Source organism: Bombus pascuorum, chromosome 12, assembly GCF_905332965.1.
Source record: "Bombus pascuorum chromosome 12, iyBomPasc1.1, whole genome shotgun sequence".
Classification (NCBI taxonomy): domain Eukaryota; kingdom Metazoa; phylum Arthropoda; class Insecta; order Hymenoptera; family Apidae; genus Bombus; species Bombus pascuorum.
In genome coordinates this window covers 6,364,687-6,382,638 of record NC_083499.1, presented here as the reverse complement: position 1 = coordinate 6,382,638, position 17,952 = coordinate 6,364,687, and the positions used below count along the sequence as shown (strand labels likewise).

The 17,952-nt window shown below is 40.7% G+C and overlaps 1 protein-coding gene across 1 annotated transcript; it reads right to left on the bottom strand.

Moving 5' to 3' along the window:
• Window positions 1-2,074: 2,074 nt before the first annotated feature.
• On the bottom strand, window positions 2,075-3,916 carry LOC132912827 (uncharacterized). The gene is made up of 3 exons (XM_060970606.1): window positions 3,667-3,916; window positions 3,304-3,419; window positions 2,075-2,683 (listed from the first exon to the last, which is right to left on the bottom strand). Exons 1-3 carry the CDS (start codon window positions 3,838-3,840, stop codon window positions 2,326-2,328), a joined length of 648 nt encoding a protein of 215 aa, XP_060826589.1. The 5' UTR covers window positions 3,841-3,916; the 3' UTR covers window positions 2,075-2,325.
• Window positions 3,917-17,952: the final 14,036 nt, after the last annotated feature.

Sequence of the window (17,952 nt, the reverse complement as noted above, 5' to 3'; positions counted from 1 at the left end):
ACTTTTTTTTTTTTACGAACCAATTAACACACAATTGTTCGAGCTGCACCGCGATGAGCACACGCCTCGGAATTACCAACCGATGCAACGTAACACCTCGTTAAATACATTTGGAATTCGTTTCACGGACTCGTCACACGTCGATCCCGTTTTTTTATGCCGTTCCCGTAGGACAGATATATGTGTTTTATTTCCAAATGGCAACAACTTCGTTCGAACAAACTCGTTTCGTATTGTGTATTTTAAATTAATTCGCACACGCAGCCATTCCGGAGCGCGCACGCAATACGCAATTACCGGACAAGATCAGCTCGAGATCTTCGGATTGGAACAAGACGTAATTTCAGCGCCGACCTCGTTTTTAGAGTTCCTCGTTGCATCGCCAAGCTCGTGGTTTCTTCTTTGTTTGCTGAGAGGTGCAGCAGGTAGACACTTAAGAAATCAGGATGACTTGTAGACGAACAATCGTCTTGGCGAAGATACAACCGGAAACCTTTGAATTCTTTTTCCTGGAGACTTGTGAAATAAATTTCTCCTGTTGGACAGGACGATGCGCGTCACGGTTCTTTTTATAGATCTCTATCCAGTTCCTTGTTCTTTCCAGAGAAAGTGTTAGTGGGTCAAGGTAACGAGACATCGGAGGTGAGAGAGCGGTGGGAGAACGGAAGAACAGTACCCTCCACTTTGTTGCTCGATTTATGAAGATCAAACGGTTACAGTAGTCGTAATTCGTGTCGTGTTGGACGAGTGGAAAGTCCTGTTTAAACATCGAATACCGAACGCACGCGGAGCGCCAGTGAGCAGATCAGAACGATGTTTCCTCGTAAATGAGTCACCCGGTAGACGGATCGGTCAGGTCGAGGACGATCTTCGACTAAGTTTGGCCGGAGAAATCTTTCGCGAGGAAAAAGCGAGCGGATTCTAGCGAGGTTCTCGTACGCACGCGGCCTCACCTTCGTAACGATGGCGCGTGTTCGTGTTGGTGTCTTATGTCATGCAGTTGAACTAGATTCGAACTACTCGCCAGACGCTGGAAAATCGCTACACATCATCTTGTCCGATCCTTTGAATTATAATAGTTTGAAATAATCTTTTAACGTCAGGATTACATCACAGCCGTATACATCTTACACCGTATACGACTTGGCGTGAAGATAAAACTGTAAGATTCTCTCCCCATGGAAAACCTACTGGCGCGATAGCACTCACACTCTGGCACAAATATTCCAATGTTTCGAGCATTTGAAAATTTTTAATAAAATTCAGTAATGGAACTTTTACCTCTAAACGATGGTAGAATTCGAAATTACGTTTATTAGCTACGTGTTGCCTATCCAAAGTTCTGACAAAACAGGGGATTAGTCATCGGTACGCGTTCCGGATTTTCCATGGGGACAATCGGTTTGAGAATCATCGCGTAGGATTGCCTCTGGCATCGTAATGAATCTGATTATTCATAACTGATGCTGTCATTGAATGATAATTAGTCGTCTGGTAGCTTGGATATTGTAACGTTATCGTAGGAAACATTTGCAACATTTAATAATCAATAAATTATTGCTCTTCCAAATGTTTATAGATCGAAGGAACGAGGAATGCAACGCAGAAAGTGTAACGCGCGCGAAGAAGACCAGGATGAAAGCTCGAGGAGAGGCCGAGATTCGGTGAAAGCGTGCCGAATAATCTGCATGTTCACGCTTCCCGTTAATTTGTACCTTGTATCACCGTGCATTATCAGCCAGCTGTTTTATCTCCCTTTTCCATTATTTATTACCTGTTGCAGCGCGCGGGTGGAACAATGGGCGGACACGCGTTTAGAAAACGCTAATCCGTTGCTATCCTCGTTTTATGTTTCCTTTCCAGTCGTTTCTCTCCGATAGTCGTACTTAACATTATATTGCAAGTATTATCTTAGAAGATACGATAAGTCTACCTTTATTGACTTTCATGTCACTCCCAGTGGCTGATAAAAATAAAATAAAAAGGAATTAAAGTACTTTTGAGGAAGGTAGATGACGTCCATCGTTATATCGCGTGTAATCGTACGAGGTGTATGAAAATAACGAGAAAAGTATTCTCTTGTTTTCCTGCACACGTGTATTCTTATTAATTTTAATTATAAGGTGTACTTCGATTCCTAGCTGATCTTAACTCTATTATCGTAACTATCCTGACATTTCTGCCGAATCCTTTTTAAATATTTTTAGATGTGCTTATAGACCAGACGAAAGAAGAAAACTTCTTCGATTAATTGGACAGTTACTCTCTAACTTAATCTACGTAACGAAGGTACACGTGTTACCGACCAGCAGGAGTAATCAGATCTCAGAAAGAGATCGCGATATCGGCGCAATTTCTGAATGTCTTTTGAAATCCACATCCTGGTAAGTTTTGATATGTATTACATCGACCAACGTGGTTTCCGATTTCATAAGTCCACCTAAACACACAATGTTCGCAGGTAAAATTCAGTGGCAGCTGGACCGATAGGTAGAAGTCCGTTTGATAATCTGGTAGCAAAAACGTGCTTTCTTCGTTCAACCTAAGCGGATATCGATTGAAACACGTCTCGGTCTCGAGATCGTTCGGTCCTTCCAAGGGGCACAAATCGAATTTGAAGCTTCCCAGGTCGTTGGTAATCAGTTTCACCGTTACGTTGATGACGGCGTCGCTTACTTTGTACCTAAAACAACATAGAAATATTAATCAACTTTGGCTTTCGAGATATCTCGAACCTTGGAAATCTAGATTTTAAAGCGTTCGCATTATAAAAGTGTTATCGCTAAGATATTAAATCGTAGCAGTTGGATAGAGAGTGGTTTTATTTACTAAGTGTTATAGCGAGAATTATATTTTAGATATTTTATACATTATATGTATCTCTTTGTATTTGTTCCATGTTGTTAGAATTTAATCTTCAAGTTAAGATTAATAATCTGTGGAAGACACAATGTTTATGTTGAAATAATATTCTGTGATGTTTATTAAACAGAACTACAGAACCAAACTTATATAAACGAGTGATATAATTAACAACTTATGGAGATTGTTGATTGTTGGCCAGTTACTCTCAGACTAGACTTAGGTAGTGACCCATGATCCCTTAAATACCTTGAACTACACTCTCTATACAGTAATGAGTATGACCTGTGTAAGTGTGCTGTTTAAATGCCTGTGTGTCTGTGTAAGAGTACTTATGCCTATGCGTGAAATATCGTTGTATTCCAACACATGTATTTTTGCATCTTTACATTTTTACATAAATGTATAAAAACCCGCTGTCCAACGAGGAAATCAACTTACCTTTGGACGATCACACCGGTTCCATAAAGTCCACCGTTTTCATTTGGTCTAGGTTGTGGCATAGCGTAATCGTCACCGCATGCTCCACACAATGCATTATTTTGCGTGAACTGAACCTGCCAGGCAAAACGAATCGATTAACTTTTTTTTCATTTCTTGGTCACATTTCCAACGTCGCCTTCTCCAAGCCTTCTTTTCTACACGTCTGTCAGGCGTGTTGCAGTTCCAACGTGTGAGGATTTTGTTCCTTCTCACCTTCCATAGAATATCTTAATACTATCCGATTGATAACAAAACTATATCTAAGTTAATTAATTAATTAAATTTCAGTTATTATCTCAGAGTAGTGAACAGAATTCTTACGGTCGGTCCTCCGCAGGAAAGCTCATGGTCGTTGACATTCACTTGAACGGGGAATCCTTTGCGCCAGGCGCTGCTTCTGCTAATGGGATCGACCATTATGCCTTGTCCATGAATCTCCCAAAGTAAAATACCGAACAGGCAGGTGATCAGCGAAGATTTCGCGAATGTCATCATCGACTTCTTGGCCGTGCGTTCTCTTACGATCGACGTACTATGAGCTGTTCTGTTCCGACATCCTTATATAGCGTGACTCGTTGAAGTATCGCAAGATGTACAGAAACTAATGTTCCACCGGCGATTATCTTATCACGTTGAAGGAATTACGTTCAACATTATGACTGCATCACAATGCTTCCATTGTTTACTGCCTTTGGCACAGCAACATGTATATCCATGTAAGAAGAATTTTCAGTAATATGTCAATTTTTCATTTGAAAAAAGAGAAACAATAATTCCATTCTCGTGGTGCTCGTGTATGTAGAAACTTTGAATAAAGTGAAATAGATGTTATCTAAAAATTATCTGTTCAATGCGTAAGTTCACTTTAATACCGTGGCATTAAGTTCTTCTGCGTGCAACAATTTTTTTTTTTGTAACATCGATTCACAACTCGTGAATCTGATAATGTTCATTCGTTCTTTCAAGTAGAGTTTATTATACATGAATATATGTATGAACATTCATGAATATTTGGTAATATAGGAAATGTAATGGACAAATAATTTCTTGAATATAATAAACGTAAAATAACATTTCTGTTGAGATATGTATAATTTTCCGCGCTGGACTGGGTTAAATGCGTATTAGAGTTACTAGTATGTGAGTATTAGTGTGTGGATACATGTGTGTAAGCGTCCAGGCCTTAGGACAAAAGACGATCGGCAGTGGTTTAGAAGCATCTGGAAAGGAGAGTCGATTAGCAGTCGAGTGTAGAGAAAGTGCGGAGACGCGTGCAAGTGTGAATCGAAGAATATGTGAGAAATCCTTCTTGTAATAAATATATTATTATTTTAATATTACACCCCAGTGTATATTCAATGTTCCTTCAACATTATTTCGGCACCAAAGATCCACAATTCTTAACAATTTCAATCGTATATTTTATCTTCTTAATATCATACTTCTTATTAATAAAAAGATATGTAAGTAATATTATCTTTGAGAACAAATTATAATATTTCACGTTTCGTTATAGTCCTTTTTCCAATCTTCACTTGCCTCGTAGCTTGCTGTTTCCTGTTCGATGTCAGGCTTTCCTGTGTAACATTAACGACTTCTCTTGCGTTACAATAACATCGATGACAACGTACTTCGCATCTTATCGTGAGTCGCATGCGTTTTTGTTCCTCCGGTCATTCAATCATGTCGCAGGATGAAAGGTTCGAGCCGACACGAGCACGTTGTATTACGTAGAATTTTTGATGAGCATAGTGACCGCGGGTATTTATTATATCCATGAGTGGTAACATTTTGACTATGTTTTATTTATTAGTTCAGGCTAGGTCTTCTTGCATATCGTGTTTTTGAATATTAATAATAATACATGAATTATTAATTCGGGCATATAATTTTGACGTGATATTATAATATAAAAATAGTTGATTTAAATGATATAATATTGATAATTTATGCATGTATGATTGAAACTCACAGTGTATGTTCATTATCATTAATTGTAAAATCAAGATATTTTTGGTACGATTATTTTTAAAAATAAGATATCTATTTAGTTCATGTACGAATAAATATAATATGAATATTCGAATAAATGTTGGATATTATATTACCATTGTTTAAGTATTTTCTAGTTTAGAAGTAGAATAAGTGGTATGAGAATTTTAATTGTAAGTGAAATTATTGGAATGTTAATGGTGATATGTACTCCAGTTGTAATTATTAATAATACTTAATTTCATCTTCTGGTTTAGGATGGTACCATTAACGAGGTATCTACTAGTATAAAAATAATTTTATTATGTGTTTTCCGTGTACAATTTCAAAAACTGGCAAATAATGCAGAAGACTTGGAACTGATATGTACATCTAATAAGCTTCATTAAATATAAACAAGCATCATATTTTATTTACTGTTACCATTTTCGAGTAATTTTTAATGTTACCGACTCAGTGGAAAATAAGGTTACGATATAATTGTACATATGGTGCTTGATAGATGGCACTATAACATTCTACCACGGATTAGTTTCATTTTTAATAAATACATACAAAAATAGATCTGAGATAGGTCTAAGTGTAGTTATTTCGTGAATAATTAAAAACTTCATCCCTATAAGTCTGTGATAAGACTAAATGTATTTTTATACCACATATTTTATAGACCATCGACCTCCTTTCTTTTCGTGTCACATGCTACGTTATCGATTCAGTATTGGTTTGAATTAAAACTAAGATCTATGAAATTATTCATTTTATATAATTGAAAAATTTAAAAACTAAGACTTAGAAGTAAGGCTTAAAATTAGCGATAGAAATTAAAATTAACACTTAAATGTAACTGAGACATGTTCAGTCTCATATCACATGATAGCAACTAATTCATAGCTCTTATCTAAGAGAAACTTTGATGTTCCGTTTTACCCTACTATCCTCTATCTTTGTATAAAAACGCGCACATAATGAACTTAGCTTAGACACATTTATTTTAAATTTAGCTTAAGCTAAAACACACCTATTGCGCGTGCTCAATATTCCACAAATAAATTGTAAGAAACATGCATCGCACTGACTGTTAGCTGTTTAAGCTAAAAATTGAAATTAATTATCTTAACCCAAACCTTAAAAATAAGTACAAACTATGCACCATCCATCTCCTACAGAACGATTCTACAGATTGCATAGATCTTTATTAGTTTGAAAGTAAGCGTACACTACACGATATCTATCTGCCACAGAACCATTACTCGCATGATTACAAATATTATACGATAAATCATAGCTTGGCCTATGTATATCGATAATGCTCGCAAAGGAGCGAGCAGAGAGAGAGAGAGAGAGAGAGAGAGAGAGAGAGAGGGGGAGAGAACTTCTCACATTTGCAGAGCCCCGCGCCGAAGAGTAGCGGTAGGTGTACGGCGTAGAGCCGCGGTACCACCGCCCTAGGTTGTTATAGAGGTTGTCATAGAGGTCGTCACACCGAGGAGATTCTGGGATCTCTTCGGACTTGCACACGGTGTGGCGTTAGGAGATGTGGTCCCTCTTGACGACCGAATTAGGTAGCAGGAATGGCATTCTTGGAAAGGGAAAAGCGATTCGAAAGAGGCCCGGAGCACTCCTGTTAAGCGTTAGGAAGACCACCGTGGGGTTTTAATCGGTAAAAGTCCGACACTATCCCGCCGCTTCCCAGAAAAACGACGGGTGTCCATGAGAATTTCCCCATGTAAAAAAAGAAAGGTGACCTAAGTATATCGATTTTATAAATAATTAAAACAAAGACGTACGCATCCCACGGTGTCCAACGATGTCCAACAGTGTCCAACAGTGTCCCACGGCGTCCCACGACGTCCCACGTCGTCCCACGTCGTCCCACGGCGTCCCACGTCGTCCGCCGTCGTCCGCCGTCGTCCGACGTTGTCCCACGTCGTCACACGGCGTCCCACGTTGTCCCACGTTGTCCCACGTTGTCCCACGTTGCAGTCCAGTCTAGATCAACTAAAATTCTTTTCGCGGCTTTTGGTGACCCAAACTGGATTGGTGCGTAGTTCTTAGCTTGGTATCGTTTTCCAAAGATTAATCAACTGACTAATTTTTGGAAAACGATGCCAATTACCAGGTCTCACCACGTGGAGGTGACTACGCACGAGACCCGCCCATGATTTATTTAACATTATGCATCGATCTCGACGTTCAACCTGTTGGCCGGAATGTCGAGTTCTGACTCTACGTGATCATGGGCCTGCGTAAAGAGATAGCTGATTCGTAGCCTAACTGCGAAACATATATCTCCAACGCAGCGGTTACACGAATCTCTACAAACGTAAAACAAAGCTTACACGACGCAATATCTATCTCACACACAACGATTACATCGATCAGTACAAACATCATACAATAATTCGCAACCCTATAGGAAACATTCCGTATCAAAGATACATTTGTCTAACTTGGAACGAAAGAAAAGAAATGAGGCTACTATGGAAAAGGAGATCCAACAATCAGACTATGAAAGAAAACGCGATCTTTCGAAAGAACTAACAAACCTACGCGACGTACCCCCGTGCACCAGATAACCCTAAGGTTCAGCCTAACCGAAGCATTGACCTTCTCCCGATTCCTGTCACGTCGTTTGGATCTTATCACGGTCGATGGCACTTACCGATGATACCAGTGACCAGCAAATGGGCCTGCGATTTAACAAACTCCAACGGAACATGTTGAACTCGGGGAGGGACCGCTGAACAGTATTGCAGAGGCAAGGCCCTAACAGCACAGTGGGGTCCACCCCCACGGGTTCGATCAGAATTACGGAGGACGTGAAATGCAGGTCCCCGTTCAAGTACCGAAGTACCAATCGGACAGCATTGCGGACCCGCGATTCAATAGTCAACAGATTTACAGGTATCACCAGCGTGATGACAACGCCCGCGATTCGAGGCAAACAACGAGCAGTCGTCGAGACCAAAGGTGTAATTGGGCAAGCTATGAATCCAAAGAGTTGTCCAGTGCACGTTGACCCGCACGTACCCGGGATACGCTCGAGCGAGTACGTCACGCAACAGTTTGAAAGAACTGAGAGATCGGGAATCGATAAATTGCGGGTACAATGTTTCAAGTGTGGTAAGTGGGGGGATCAAGAGAGACGAGATCTATATTTTTCGTTCCAAGATGGATAAGTATCTTTGTACGGAATGAGCCTACAATGCACATAACATAGGTATCTATCTTACGATTAATTAAGGCTAAAACGCACGCATCCCACGGTGTCCTATGGTGTCCCACGATGTCCCACGATGTCCCACGATGTCCCACGATGTCCCACGATGTCCCACGATGTCCCACGATGTCCCCCGGTGCCCCCGCGGGGGGGTATTAGTCCAGTCTAGATCACCCAAATTATTTTGGATGATCAAGACCAGACTATATTCAAGTAGTTTTTAGCTTGATATCGTTTTTCAAATAATAATACTAATATTTAAGATAGTAGTTGGTGTATTATTATTTGGAAAACGATACCAATTACCGGGACCCACCACGAGGAGGTAACTACGCTCGGGTCCCATTTACATAAACAGTTTTTAAGCATTGGAAGCAGAGATGTCAAATTATTTTATAACAAAGAAGTAGCGTGTATTGAAATTTATTAATTAGAATGGTTGTAGTACGTGGATTTGCATAATCATACTTGAATATTGAACTTATCATCGAAGAAACGAAACCATGCAAGATACCAATTGTAGTGCGTATGGATGAATGGTGAGTTGTCGCTGCTTTCGATTAAATTGCACTTGCTTCCTTCATTCCACGAATACGGTGCTGTTTCCTTGATTTTGAGCAGACATGGAAAATTACATCCCATCCATAGACACTCAATAGGTACACTCTGCGGTACCATTGTTTTTATATGAAATAGTGAAATGAGAAATTAAATACAATATTTAAAATTAAAAAATAATGCTGTATAGAAATAAAATAGCACTTCAGGGTCTTGAAAGATTTCGTAAATATTAAATAAAACGAAATATATCATTAATTTACTCACAACGAATTGATGGTATTAATTTAAATCAATGAATATAGAGTTGCTTCCTATTAATGGTACATTTGTTATAAATTAAGAGCATAATTACTTTGAATTAATGGGAGGATATGGTTATAAATTATTCGTATAATAGTTAAGAATTAATGGGGTAATTGTTTTAGATTAATGGCTTAAATGTTAGAAATTCATGGCTTTCCTGTATAAAATAACAGTTTAAATGCTTTAAATTAATAGTTTAAATGTTGTAAATTAATAGCTTAAATGCATAAAATAACAGATTAAATGTTGTAAATAATAGCTTAGATGTTGTAAATTAATAGCTTAAATGTTGTAAATTAATAGCATAAATGTAATAAATTAATAGCATAAATGATATATATTAGTAGCTTAAATGTTATAAATTAATGGCTTAAATGCTATAAATTAATGGCTTAAATGTTATAAATTAATTATTTAAGTGTTGTAAATTAATGGGATAGACGTTATAAATTACTAGTTGCAATGTTATTGTTTGGCTTTTTTTTTATTTACCTTATATTCTAATTCTTCTTCGACGCTCACTATTCGGGAGCTCAAGCAGGAAAGAACTCGCGCGCGACTTGCGTGTACCTTATATAACTTGACAAGGTGGGGGGGGGGGGGGGATGTTAATCAAACGATGTTAATCAAGAGCGACGAGATTTATATTTTTCGTTCCAAGATGGATAGGTATCTTTGTACGGAATGAGCTTACAATGTACCTAACATAGGTATCTATCTTATGATTAATTAAGGCTAAAACGCACGCATCCCACGTTGTCCCACGTCGTCCAACGACGTCCCACGGTGTCCCACGGTGTCCCACGGTGCAGTCCAGTCTAAATCATCCAAAATTCTTTTGGCGGCTTTTGGTGACCCAAACTGGACTGGTGCGTAGTTCTTAGCTTGGTATCGTTTTCCAAAGGTTAATCAACTGATTAATTTTTGGAAAACGATGCCAATTACCAGGTCTCACCACGTGGAGGTGACTACGCACGAGACCCGCCCATGATTTATTTAACATTATGCATCGGTCTCGACGTTCAACCTGTTGGCAGGAATGTCGAGTTCTGACTCTACGTGATCATGGGCCTGCGTAAAGAGATAGCTGTTTCGTAGCCTAACTGCGAAACATATATCTCCAACGCAGCGGTTACACGAATCTCTACAAACGTAAAACAAAGCTTACACGACGCAATATCTATCTCCCACACAACGCAACATGTATCTCACACACAACGATTACTTCGATCAGTACAAACATCACACAATAATTCGCAACCCTATAGGCAACATTCCGTATCAAAGATACATTTGTCTAACTTGGAACGAAAGAAAAGAAATGAGGCTACTGTGGAAAAGGAGCTCCTACAAAGAGACTATGAAAGAAAACGCGATCTCTCGAAAGAACTAACAAACCTAAGCGACGTACCCCCGTGCACCAGATAACCCTAAGGTTCAGCCTAACCCAAGCATTGACCTTCGCCCGATTCCTGTCACGTCGTTTGGATCTTATCACGGTCGATGGCACTTACCGATGATACCAGTGACCAGCAAATGGGCCTGCGATTTAACACACTCCAACGGAACATGATGAACTCGGGGAGAGACCGCTGAACCGTATTACAAAGGCAAGGCCCCAACAGCACAGTGGGGTCCACCCCCACGGGTTCGATCAGAATTACGGAGGACGTGAAATGCAGGTCCCTGTTCAAGTACCGAAGTACCAATCGGACAGCATTGCGGACCCGCGACTCAATCGTCAACAGATTTACAGGTATCACCAGCGTGATCACGGTCGATGGTACTTAACGATGATACCAGTGATCAGCAAATGGGCCTGCGATTTAACACACTCCAACGGAACATGATGAACTCGGGGAGGGACCGCTGAACCGTATTACAAAGGCAAGGCCCCAACAGCACAGTGGGGTCCACCCCCACGGGTTCGATCAGAATTACGGAGGACGTGAAATGCAGGTCCCTGTTCAAGTACCGAAGTACCAATCGGACAGCATTGCGGACCCGCGACTCAATCATCAACAGATTTACAGGTATCACCAGCGTGATCACGGTCGATGGTACTTAACGATGATACCAGTGACCAGCAAATGGGCCTGCGATTTAACACACTCCAACGGAACATGATGAACTCGGGGAGGGACCGCTGAACCGTATTACAAAGGCAAGGCCCCAACAGCACAGTGGGGTCCACCCCCACGGGTTCGATCAGAATTACGGAGGACGTGAAATGCAGGTCCCTGTTCAAGTACCGAAGTACCAATCGGACAGCATTGCGGACCCGCGACTCAATCGTCAACACATTCACAAGTATCACCAGCGTGATGACAACGCCCGCGATTCGAGGCAAACAACGAGCAGTCGTCGAGACAAAAGGTGTGTTTGGGCAAGCTATGAATCCAAAGAGTTGTCCAGTGCACGTTGACCCGCACGTACCCGGGATACGCTCGAGCGAGTACGTCACGCAACAGTTTGAAAGAACTGAGAGATCGGGAATCGATAAATTGCGGGTACAATGTTTCAAGTGTGGTAAGTGGGGGGATCAAGAGAGACGAGATCTATATTTTTCGTTCCAAGATGCATAAGTATCTTTGTACGGAATGAGCCTACAATACACATAACATAGGTATCTATCTTACGATTAATTAAGGCTAAAACGCTCGCATCCCACGTTGTCCCACGGTGTCCCACGATGTCCCACGTTGTCCCACGATGTCCCACGTTGTCCCACGATGTCCCTCGGTGCCCCCGCGGGGGGGCATTAGTCCAGTCTAGATCACCCAAACTATTTTGGATGATCAAGACCAGACTATATTCAAGTAGTTTTTAGCTTGATATCGTTTTTCAAATAATAATACTAATGTTTAAGATAGTAGTTGGTGTATTATTATTTGGAAAACGATACCAATTACCGGGACCCACCACGAGGAGGTAACTACGCTCGGGTCCCATTTACATAAACAGTTTTTAATCATTGGAAGCAGAGATGTCAAATTATTTTATAACAAAGAAGTAGCGTGTATTGAAATTTATTAATTAGAATGGTTGTAGTACGTGGATTCGCATAATCATACTTGAATATTGAACTTATCATCGAAGAAACGAAACCATGCAAGATACCAATTGTAGTGCGTATGGATGAATGGTGAGTTGTCGCTGCTTTCCATTAAATTGCACTTGCCTCCTTCATTTCACGAATACGGTGCTGTTTCCTTGGTTTTAAGCAGACATGGAAAATTACATTCCATCCATAGACACTCAATAGGTACATTCTGCGTTACCATTGTTTTTATATGAAATAGTGAAATGAGAAATTAAATAATATATTTAAAATTAAAAAATAATGCTATATAGAAATGAAATTGCACTTCAGGGACTTGAAAGATTTCGTAAATATTAAATAAAACGAAATAAATCATTAATTTACTCACAACGAATTGATGGTATTCATTTAAATCAATGAATATGGAGTTGCTTCCAATTAATGGTACAACTGTTATAAATTATTGGTATAATTGTTAAGAACTAATGAAGTAATTGTTTTAGATTGATGGCTTAAATGATAGAAATTCATGGCTTAACTGTATAAAATAACAGTTTAAATGCTATAAATTAATAGCTTGAACATTATAAATTAATAGCTTAAACGTTATAAATTAAAAGTTTAAATGCTATAAATTAATGTCTTAAATGCTATAAATTAATGGATTGAATGTTATAAATTAATGACTTAAATGTTGTAAATTAATGGCTTAAATGCTATAAATTAATGGCTTAAATGTTATAAATTAATTATTTAAGTGTTGTAAATTAATGGGATAGACGTTATAAATTACTAGTTGCAATGTTATTGTTTGGCTTTTTTTTTATTTACCTTATATTCTAATTCTTCTTCGACGCTCACTATTCGGGAGCTCAAGCAGGAAAGAACTCGCGCGCGACTTGCGTGTACCTTATATAACTTGACAAGGTGGGGGGGGGGATGTTAATCAAACGATGTTAATCAAGAGCGACGAGATTTATATTTTTCGTTCCAAGATGGATAGGTATCTTTGTACGGAATGAGCTTACAATGTACCTAACATAGGTATCTATCTTATGATTAATTAAGGCTAAAACGCACGCATCCCACGTTGTCCCACGTTGTCCCATGTCGTCCAACGACGTCCCACGGTGTCCCACGGTGCAGTCCAGTCTAAATCATCCAAAATTCTTTTGGCGGCTTTTGGTGACCCAAACTGGACTGGTGCGTAGTTCTTAGCTTGGTATCGTTTTCCAAAGGTTAATCAACTGATTAATTTTTGGAAAACGATGCCAATTACCAGGTCTCACCACGTGGAGGTGACTACGCACGAGACCCGCCCATGATTTATTTAACATTATGCATCGGTCTCGACGTTCAACCTGTTGGCCGGAATGTCGAGTTCTGACTCTACGTGATCATGGGCCTGCGTAAAGAGATAGCTGATTCGTAGCCTAACTGCGAAACATATATCTCCAACGCAGCGGTTACACGAATCTCTACAAACGTAAAACAAATCTTACACGACTCAATATCTATCTCACACACAACGATTACATCGATCAGTACAAACATCATACAATAATTCGCAACCCTATAGGAAACATTCCGTATCAAAGATACATTTGTCTAACTTGGAACGAAAGAAAAGAAATGAGGCTATTATGGAAAAGCAGCTCCAACAATCAGACTATGAAAGAAAACGCGATCTCTCGAAAGAACTAACAAACCTACGCGACGTACCCCCGTGCACCAGATAACCCTAAGATTCAGCCTAACCCAAGCATTGACCTTCGCCCGATTCCTGTCACGTCGATTGTATCTTATCGCGGTCGATGGCACTTACCGATGATACCAGTGACCAGCAAATGGGCCTGCGATTTAACACACTCCAACGGATCATGTTGAACTCGGGGAGGGACCGCTGAACAGTATTACAAAGACAAGGCCCCAACAGAACAGTGGGGTCCACCCCCACGGGTTCGATCAGAATTACGGAGGACGTGAAATGCAGGTCCCTGTTCAAGTACCGAAGTACCAATCGGACAGCATTGCGGACCCGCGACTCAATCGTCAACAGATTTACAAGTATCACCAGCGTGATCACGGTCGATGGTACTTAACGATGATACCAGTGACCAGCAAATGGGCCTGCGATTTAACACACTCCAACGGATCATGTTGAACTCGGGGAGGGACCGCTGAACAGTATTACAAAGGCAAGGCCCCAACAGAACAGTGGGGTCCACCCCCACGGGTTCGATCAGAATTACGGAGGACGTGAAATGCAGGTCCCTGTTCAAGTACCGAAGTACCAATCGGACAGCATTGCGGACCCGCGACTCAATCGTCAACAGATTTACAAGTATCACCAGCGTGATCACGGTCGATGGTACTTAACGATGATACCAGTGACCAGCAAATGGGCCTGCGATTTAACACACTCCAACGGAACATGTTGAACTCGGGGAGGGACCGCTGAACAGTATTACAAAGGCAAGGCCCCAACAGCACAGTGGGGTCCAACCCCATGGGTTCGATCAGAATTACGGAGGACGTGAAATGCAGGTCCCTGTTCAAGTACCGAAGTACCAATCGGACAGCATTGCGGACCCGCGACTCAATCGTCAACAGATTTACAGTTATCACCAGCGTGATTACGGTCGATGGTACTTAAGGATGATACCAGTGACCAGCAAATGGGCCTGCGATTTAACGCACTCCAACGGAACATGTTGAACTCGGGGAAGGACCGCTGAACAGTATTACAAAGGCAACGCCCCAACAGCACAGTGGGGTCCAACCCCATGGGTTCGATCAGAATTACGGAGGACGTGAAATGCAGGTCCCTGTTCAAGTACCGAAGTACCAATCGGACAGCATTGCGGACCCGCGACTCAATCGTCAACACATTCACAAGTATCACCAGCGTGATGACAACGCCCGCGATTCGAGGCAAACGACGAGTAGTCGTCGAGACAAAAGGTGTGTTTGGGCAAGCTATGAATCCAAAGAGTTGTCCAGTGCACGTTGACCCGCACGTACCCGGTATACGCTCGAGCGAGTACGCCACGCCGCAGTTTGAAAGAACTGAGCGATCGCGAACCGATAAATCGCGGGAACAATTTTTCCAATGTGGTAAGCGACGGGATCAAGAAAGACGAGATTTATATTTTTCGTTCCAAGATGGATAAGTATCTTTGTACGGAATGAGCTTACAATGCACATAACATAGGTATCTATCTTATGATTAATTAATGCTAAAACGCACGCATTCCACGTTGTCCCACGTTGTTCCACGTTGTCCCACGTCGTCCCACGTCGTCCCACGTCGTCCCACGTTGTCCCACGTTGTCCCACGTTGTCCCACGTTGTCCCACGTTGTCCCACGTTGTCCCACGTCGTCCCACGTCGTCCCACGTCGTCCCACGTTGTCCCACGTTGTCCCACGTTGTCCCACGTTGTCCCACGTTGTCCCACGTTGTCCCACGTTGTCCCACGTTGTCCCACATTGTCCCACGTTGTCCCACGTTGTCCCACGTTGTCCCACGTTGTCCCACGTCGTCCCACGTTGTCCCACGTTGCAGTCTAGTTTAGATTATCCAAAATCCTTTTCGCGGCTTTTGGTGACCCACACTGGGCCGACGTTGTCCTGCTTTGTCCAGCGTTGTCCACCGCTGTCCACCGTTGTCCACCGTTGTCCACCGTTGTCCACCGTTGTCCACCGTTGTCCACCGTTGTCCACCGTTGTCCACCGTTGTCCACCGTTGTCCACCGTTGTCCACCGTTGTCCACCGTTGTCCACCGTTGTCCACCGTTGTCCACCGTTGTCCACCGTTGTCCACCGTTGTCCACCGTTGTCCACCGTTGTCCACCGTTGTCCACCGTTGTCCACCGTTGTCCACCGTTGTCCACCGTTGTCCACCGTTGTCCACCGTTGTCCACCGTTGTCCACCGTTGTCCACCGTTGTCCACCGTTGTCCACCGTTGTCCACCGTTGTCCACCGTTGTCCACCGTTGTCCACCGTTGTCCACCGTTGTCCACCGTTGTCCACCGTTGTCCACCGTTGTCCACCGTTGTCCACCGTTGTCCACCGTTGTCCACCGTTGTCCAACGATGTCCAGCGGTGTTCTACGGTGTCTGATGGTGTCCCACGGCGCAGTCAAGATTAGATTACCCAATATTCTCTTCGTAGCTTTTGGTGATCCGAACTGCACTGTATTAGCGTTGTTCTTAGCTTGGTATCGATTTATTGTACAATGTTTGTGCTGATCGATGTAATCGTTTCCCAAAAATTAATCAATTGATTAAACTGCAAAAGTTATTACATCGATCAGTACAAATATTGTACAATAATTCGCAACCATACTGGCAGCATTCGGTAACAAAGATACATTTGTCTAACTTGGATCGAGAGAAGGAAAATGAAAATACCGATACTGCATATACAATTTAGAATCTTGCAAAATGGACATACAACTCGTTGTGCTAAACTTTTGAAGATATCGAAAGTTATAAATTGTGACGATGCCGTAATATACTTCTCTTAATAATGTGATATCAAGAACAATCAGACTATGAAAGAAAAATCATTTGGGCCTCTAGCATATATATTTAATATGCTATAAAACGTTGAAATATGTAACTGAAATGTATTTTCTGTAAATTAATAAATCTGAAACAAACTCATTTACTGAATTTGATACATATAAAAGAAACAGGCATCTTTAAGACGAGAACATTTTATATATGAAAAATAAACTGCTAATAATGGTCAATTATAGATCAAATTACTATTGGTTAAATTTTAGCAAATATAGAGAATCATTTGTGTCTTTTTAAACGAAAGTAGGGTTACGTCGAGAACAAGAATTTTATGTTATTGAATTTAAACTGAATTAAAACTTGAAAATTTCATATGCAATAACTAAGATTAGAGAAAATCCGATTATTATAAAATCATTTGTTTTGTCTTTTAACTTTCAACGGTATCTGTTATATCCTACAACAACATAGTGACTTGCAACATAGTGAACCGAAAGATATGCGCATAAATCATATTTTGCAGAATTTTTGCTACAAACGTGACGATAATCGCGAATGAACTCTTGTTTCATGCAAATGAAATTCGAATATTTATAAAAATACTGTTACTCTTATGTTACTGTGAAAAGATAGAAAATATCGCGGCCGAAAGGATTCTAACAGCTATGGTTCTAAGAACGAACAATCATCAGCATTAATTCTAATAGCAATGAATTAAATTTTTTAAAATATTTCAAGCCTTCGTAGCAATATTAAGATATTTCATTATAATACTTCGTTACGTGTTAAAATCGTTCACAATTTCATACATGTATGTATATATATTACATTCGTAATAAAGTACTGTATTTTAACAGTCATGGTAACGTTAACGCTGATACAGAAATCTTTTAGCAGTATTACAGAAGTCTTTTAGCAGTATTTTCAGTAATAAACGTACTAATAAGGGGCGCTGAAAAAAAA

Coding starts and splice junctions, on each gene's coding strand:
- LOC132912827 (XM_060970606.1), bottom strand. CDS start 3,840: ATGATGACATTCGCGAAATCTTCGCTGATCACCTGCCTGTTCGGTATT. Junction 3,420..3,666: donor TTTCCTGCGGAGGACCGACC/GTAAGAATTCTG, acceptor TTTGCCTGGCAG/GTTCAGTTCACGCAAAATAA. Junction 2,684..3,303: donor ACCGGTGTGATCGTCCAAAG/GTAAGTTGATTT, acceptor ATGTTGTTTTAG/GTACAAAGTAAGCGACGCCG.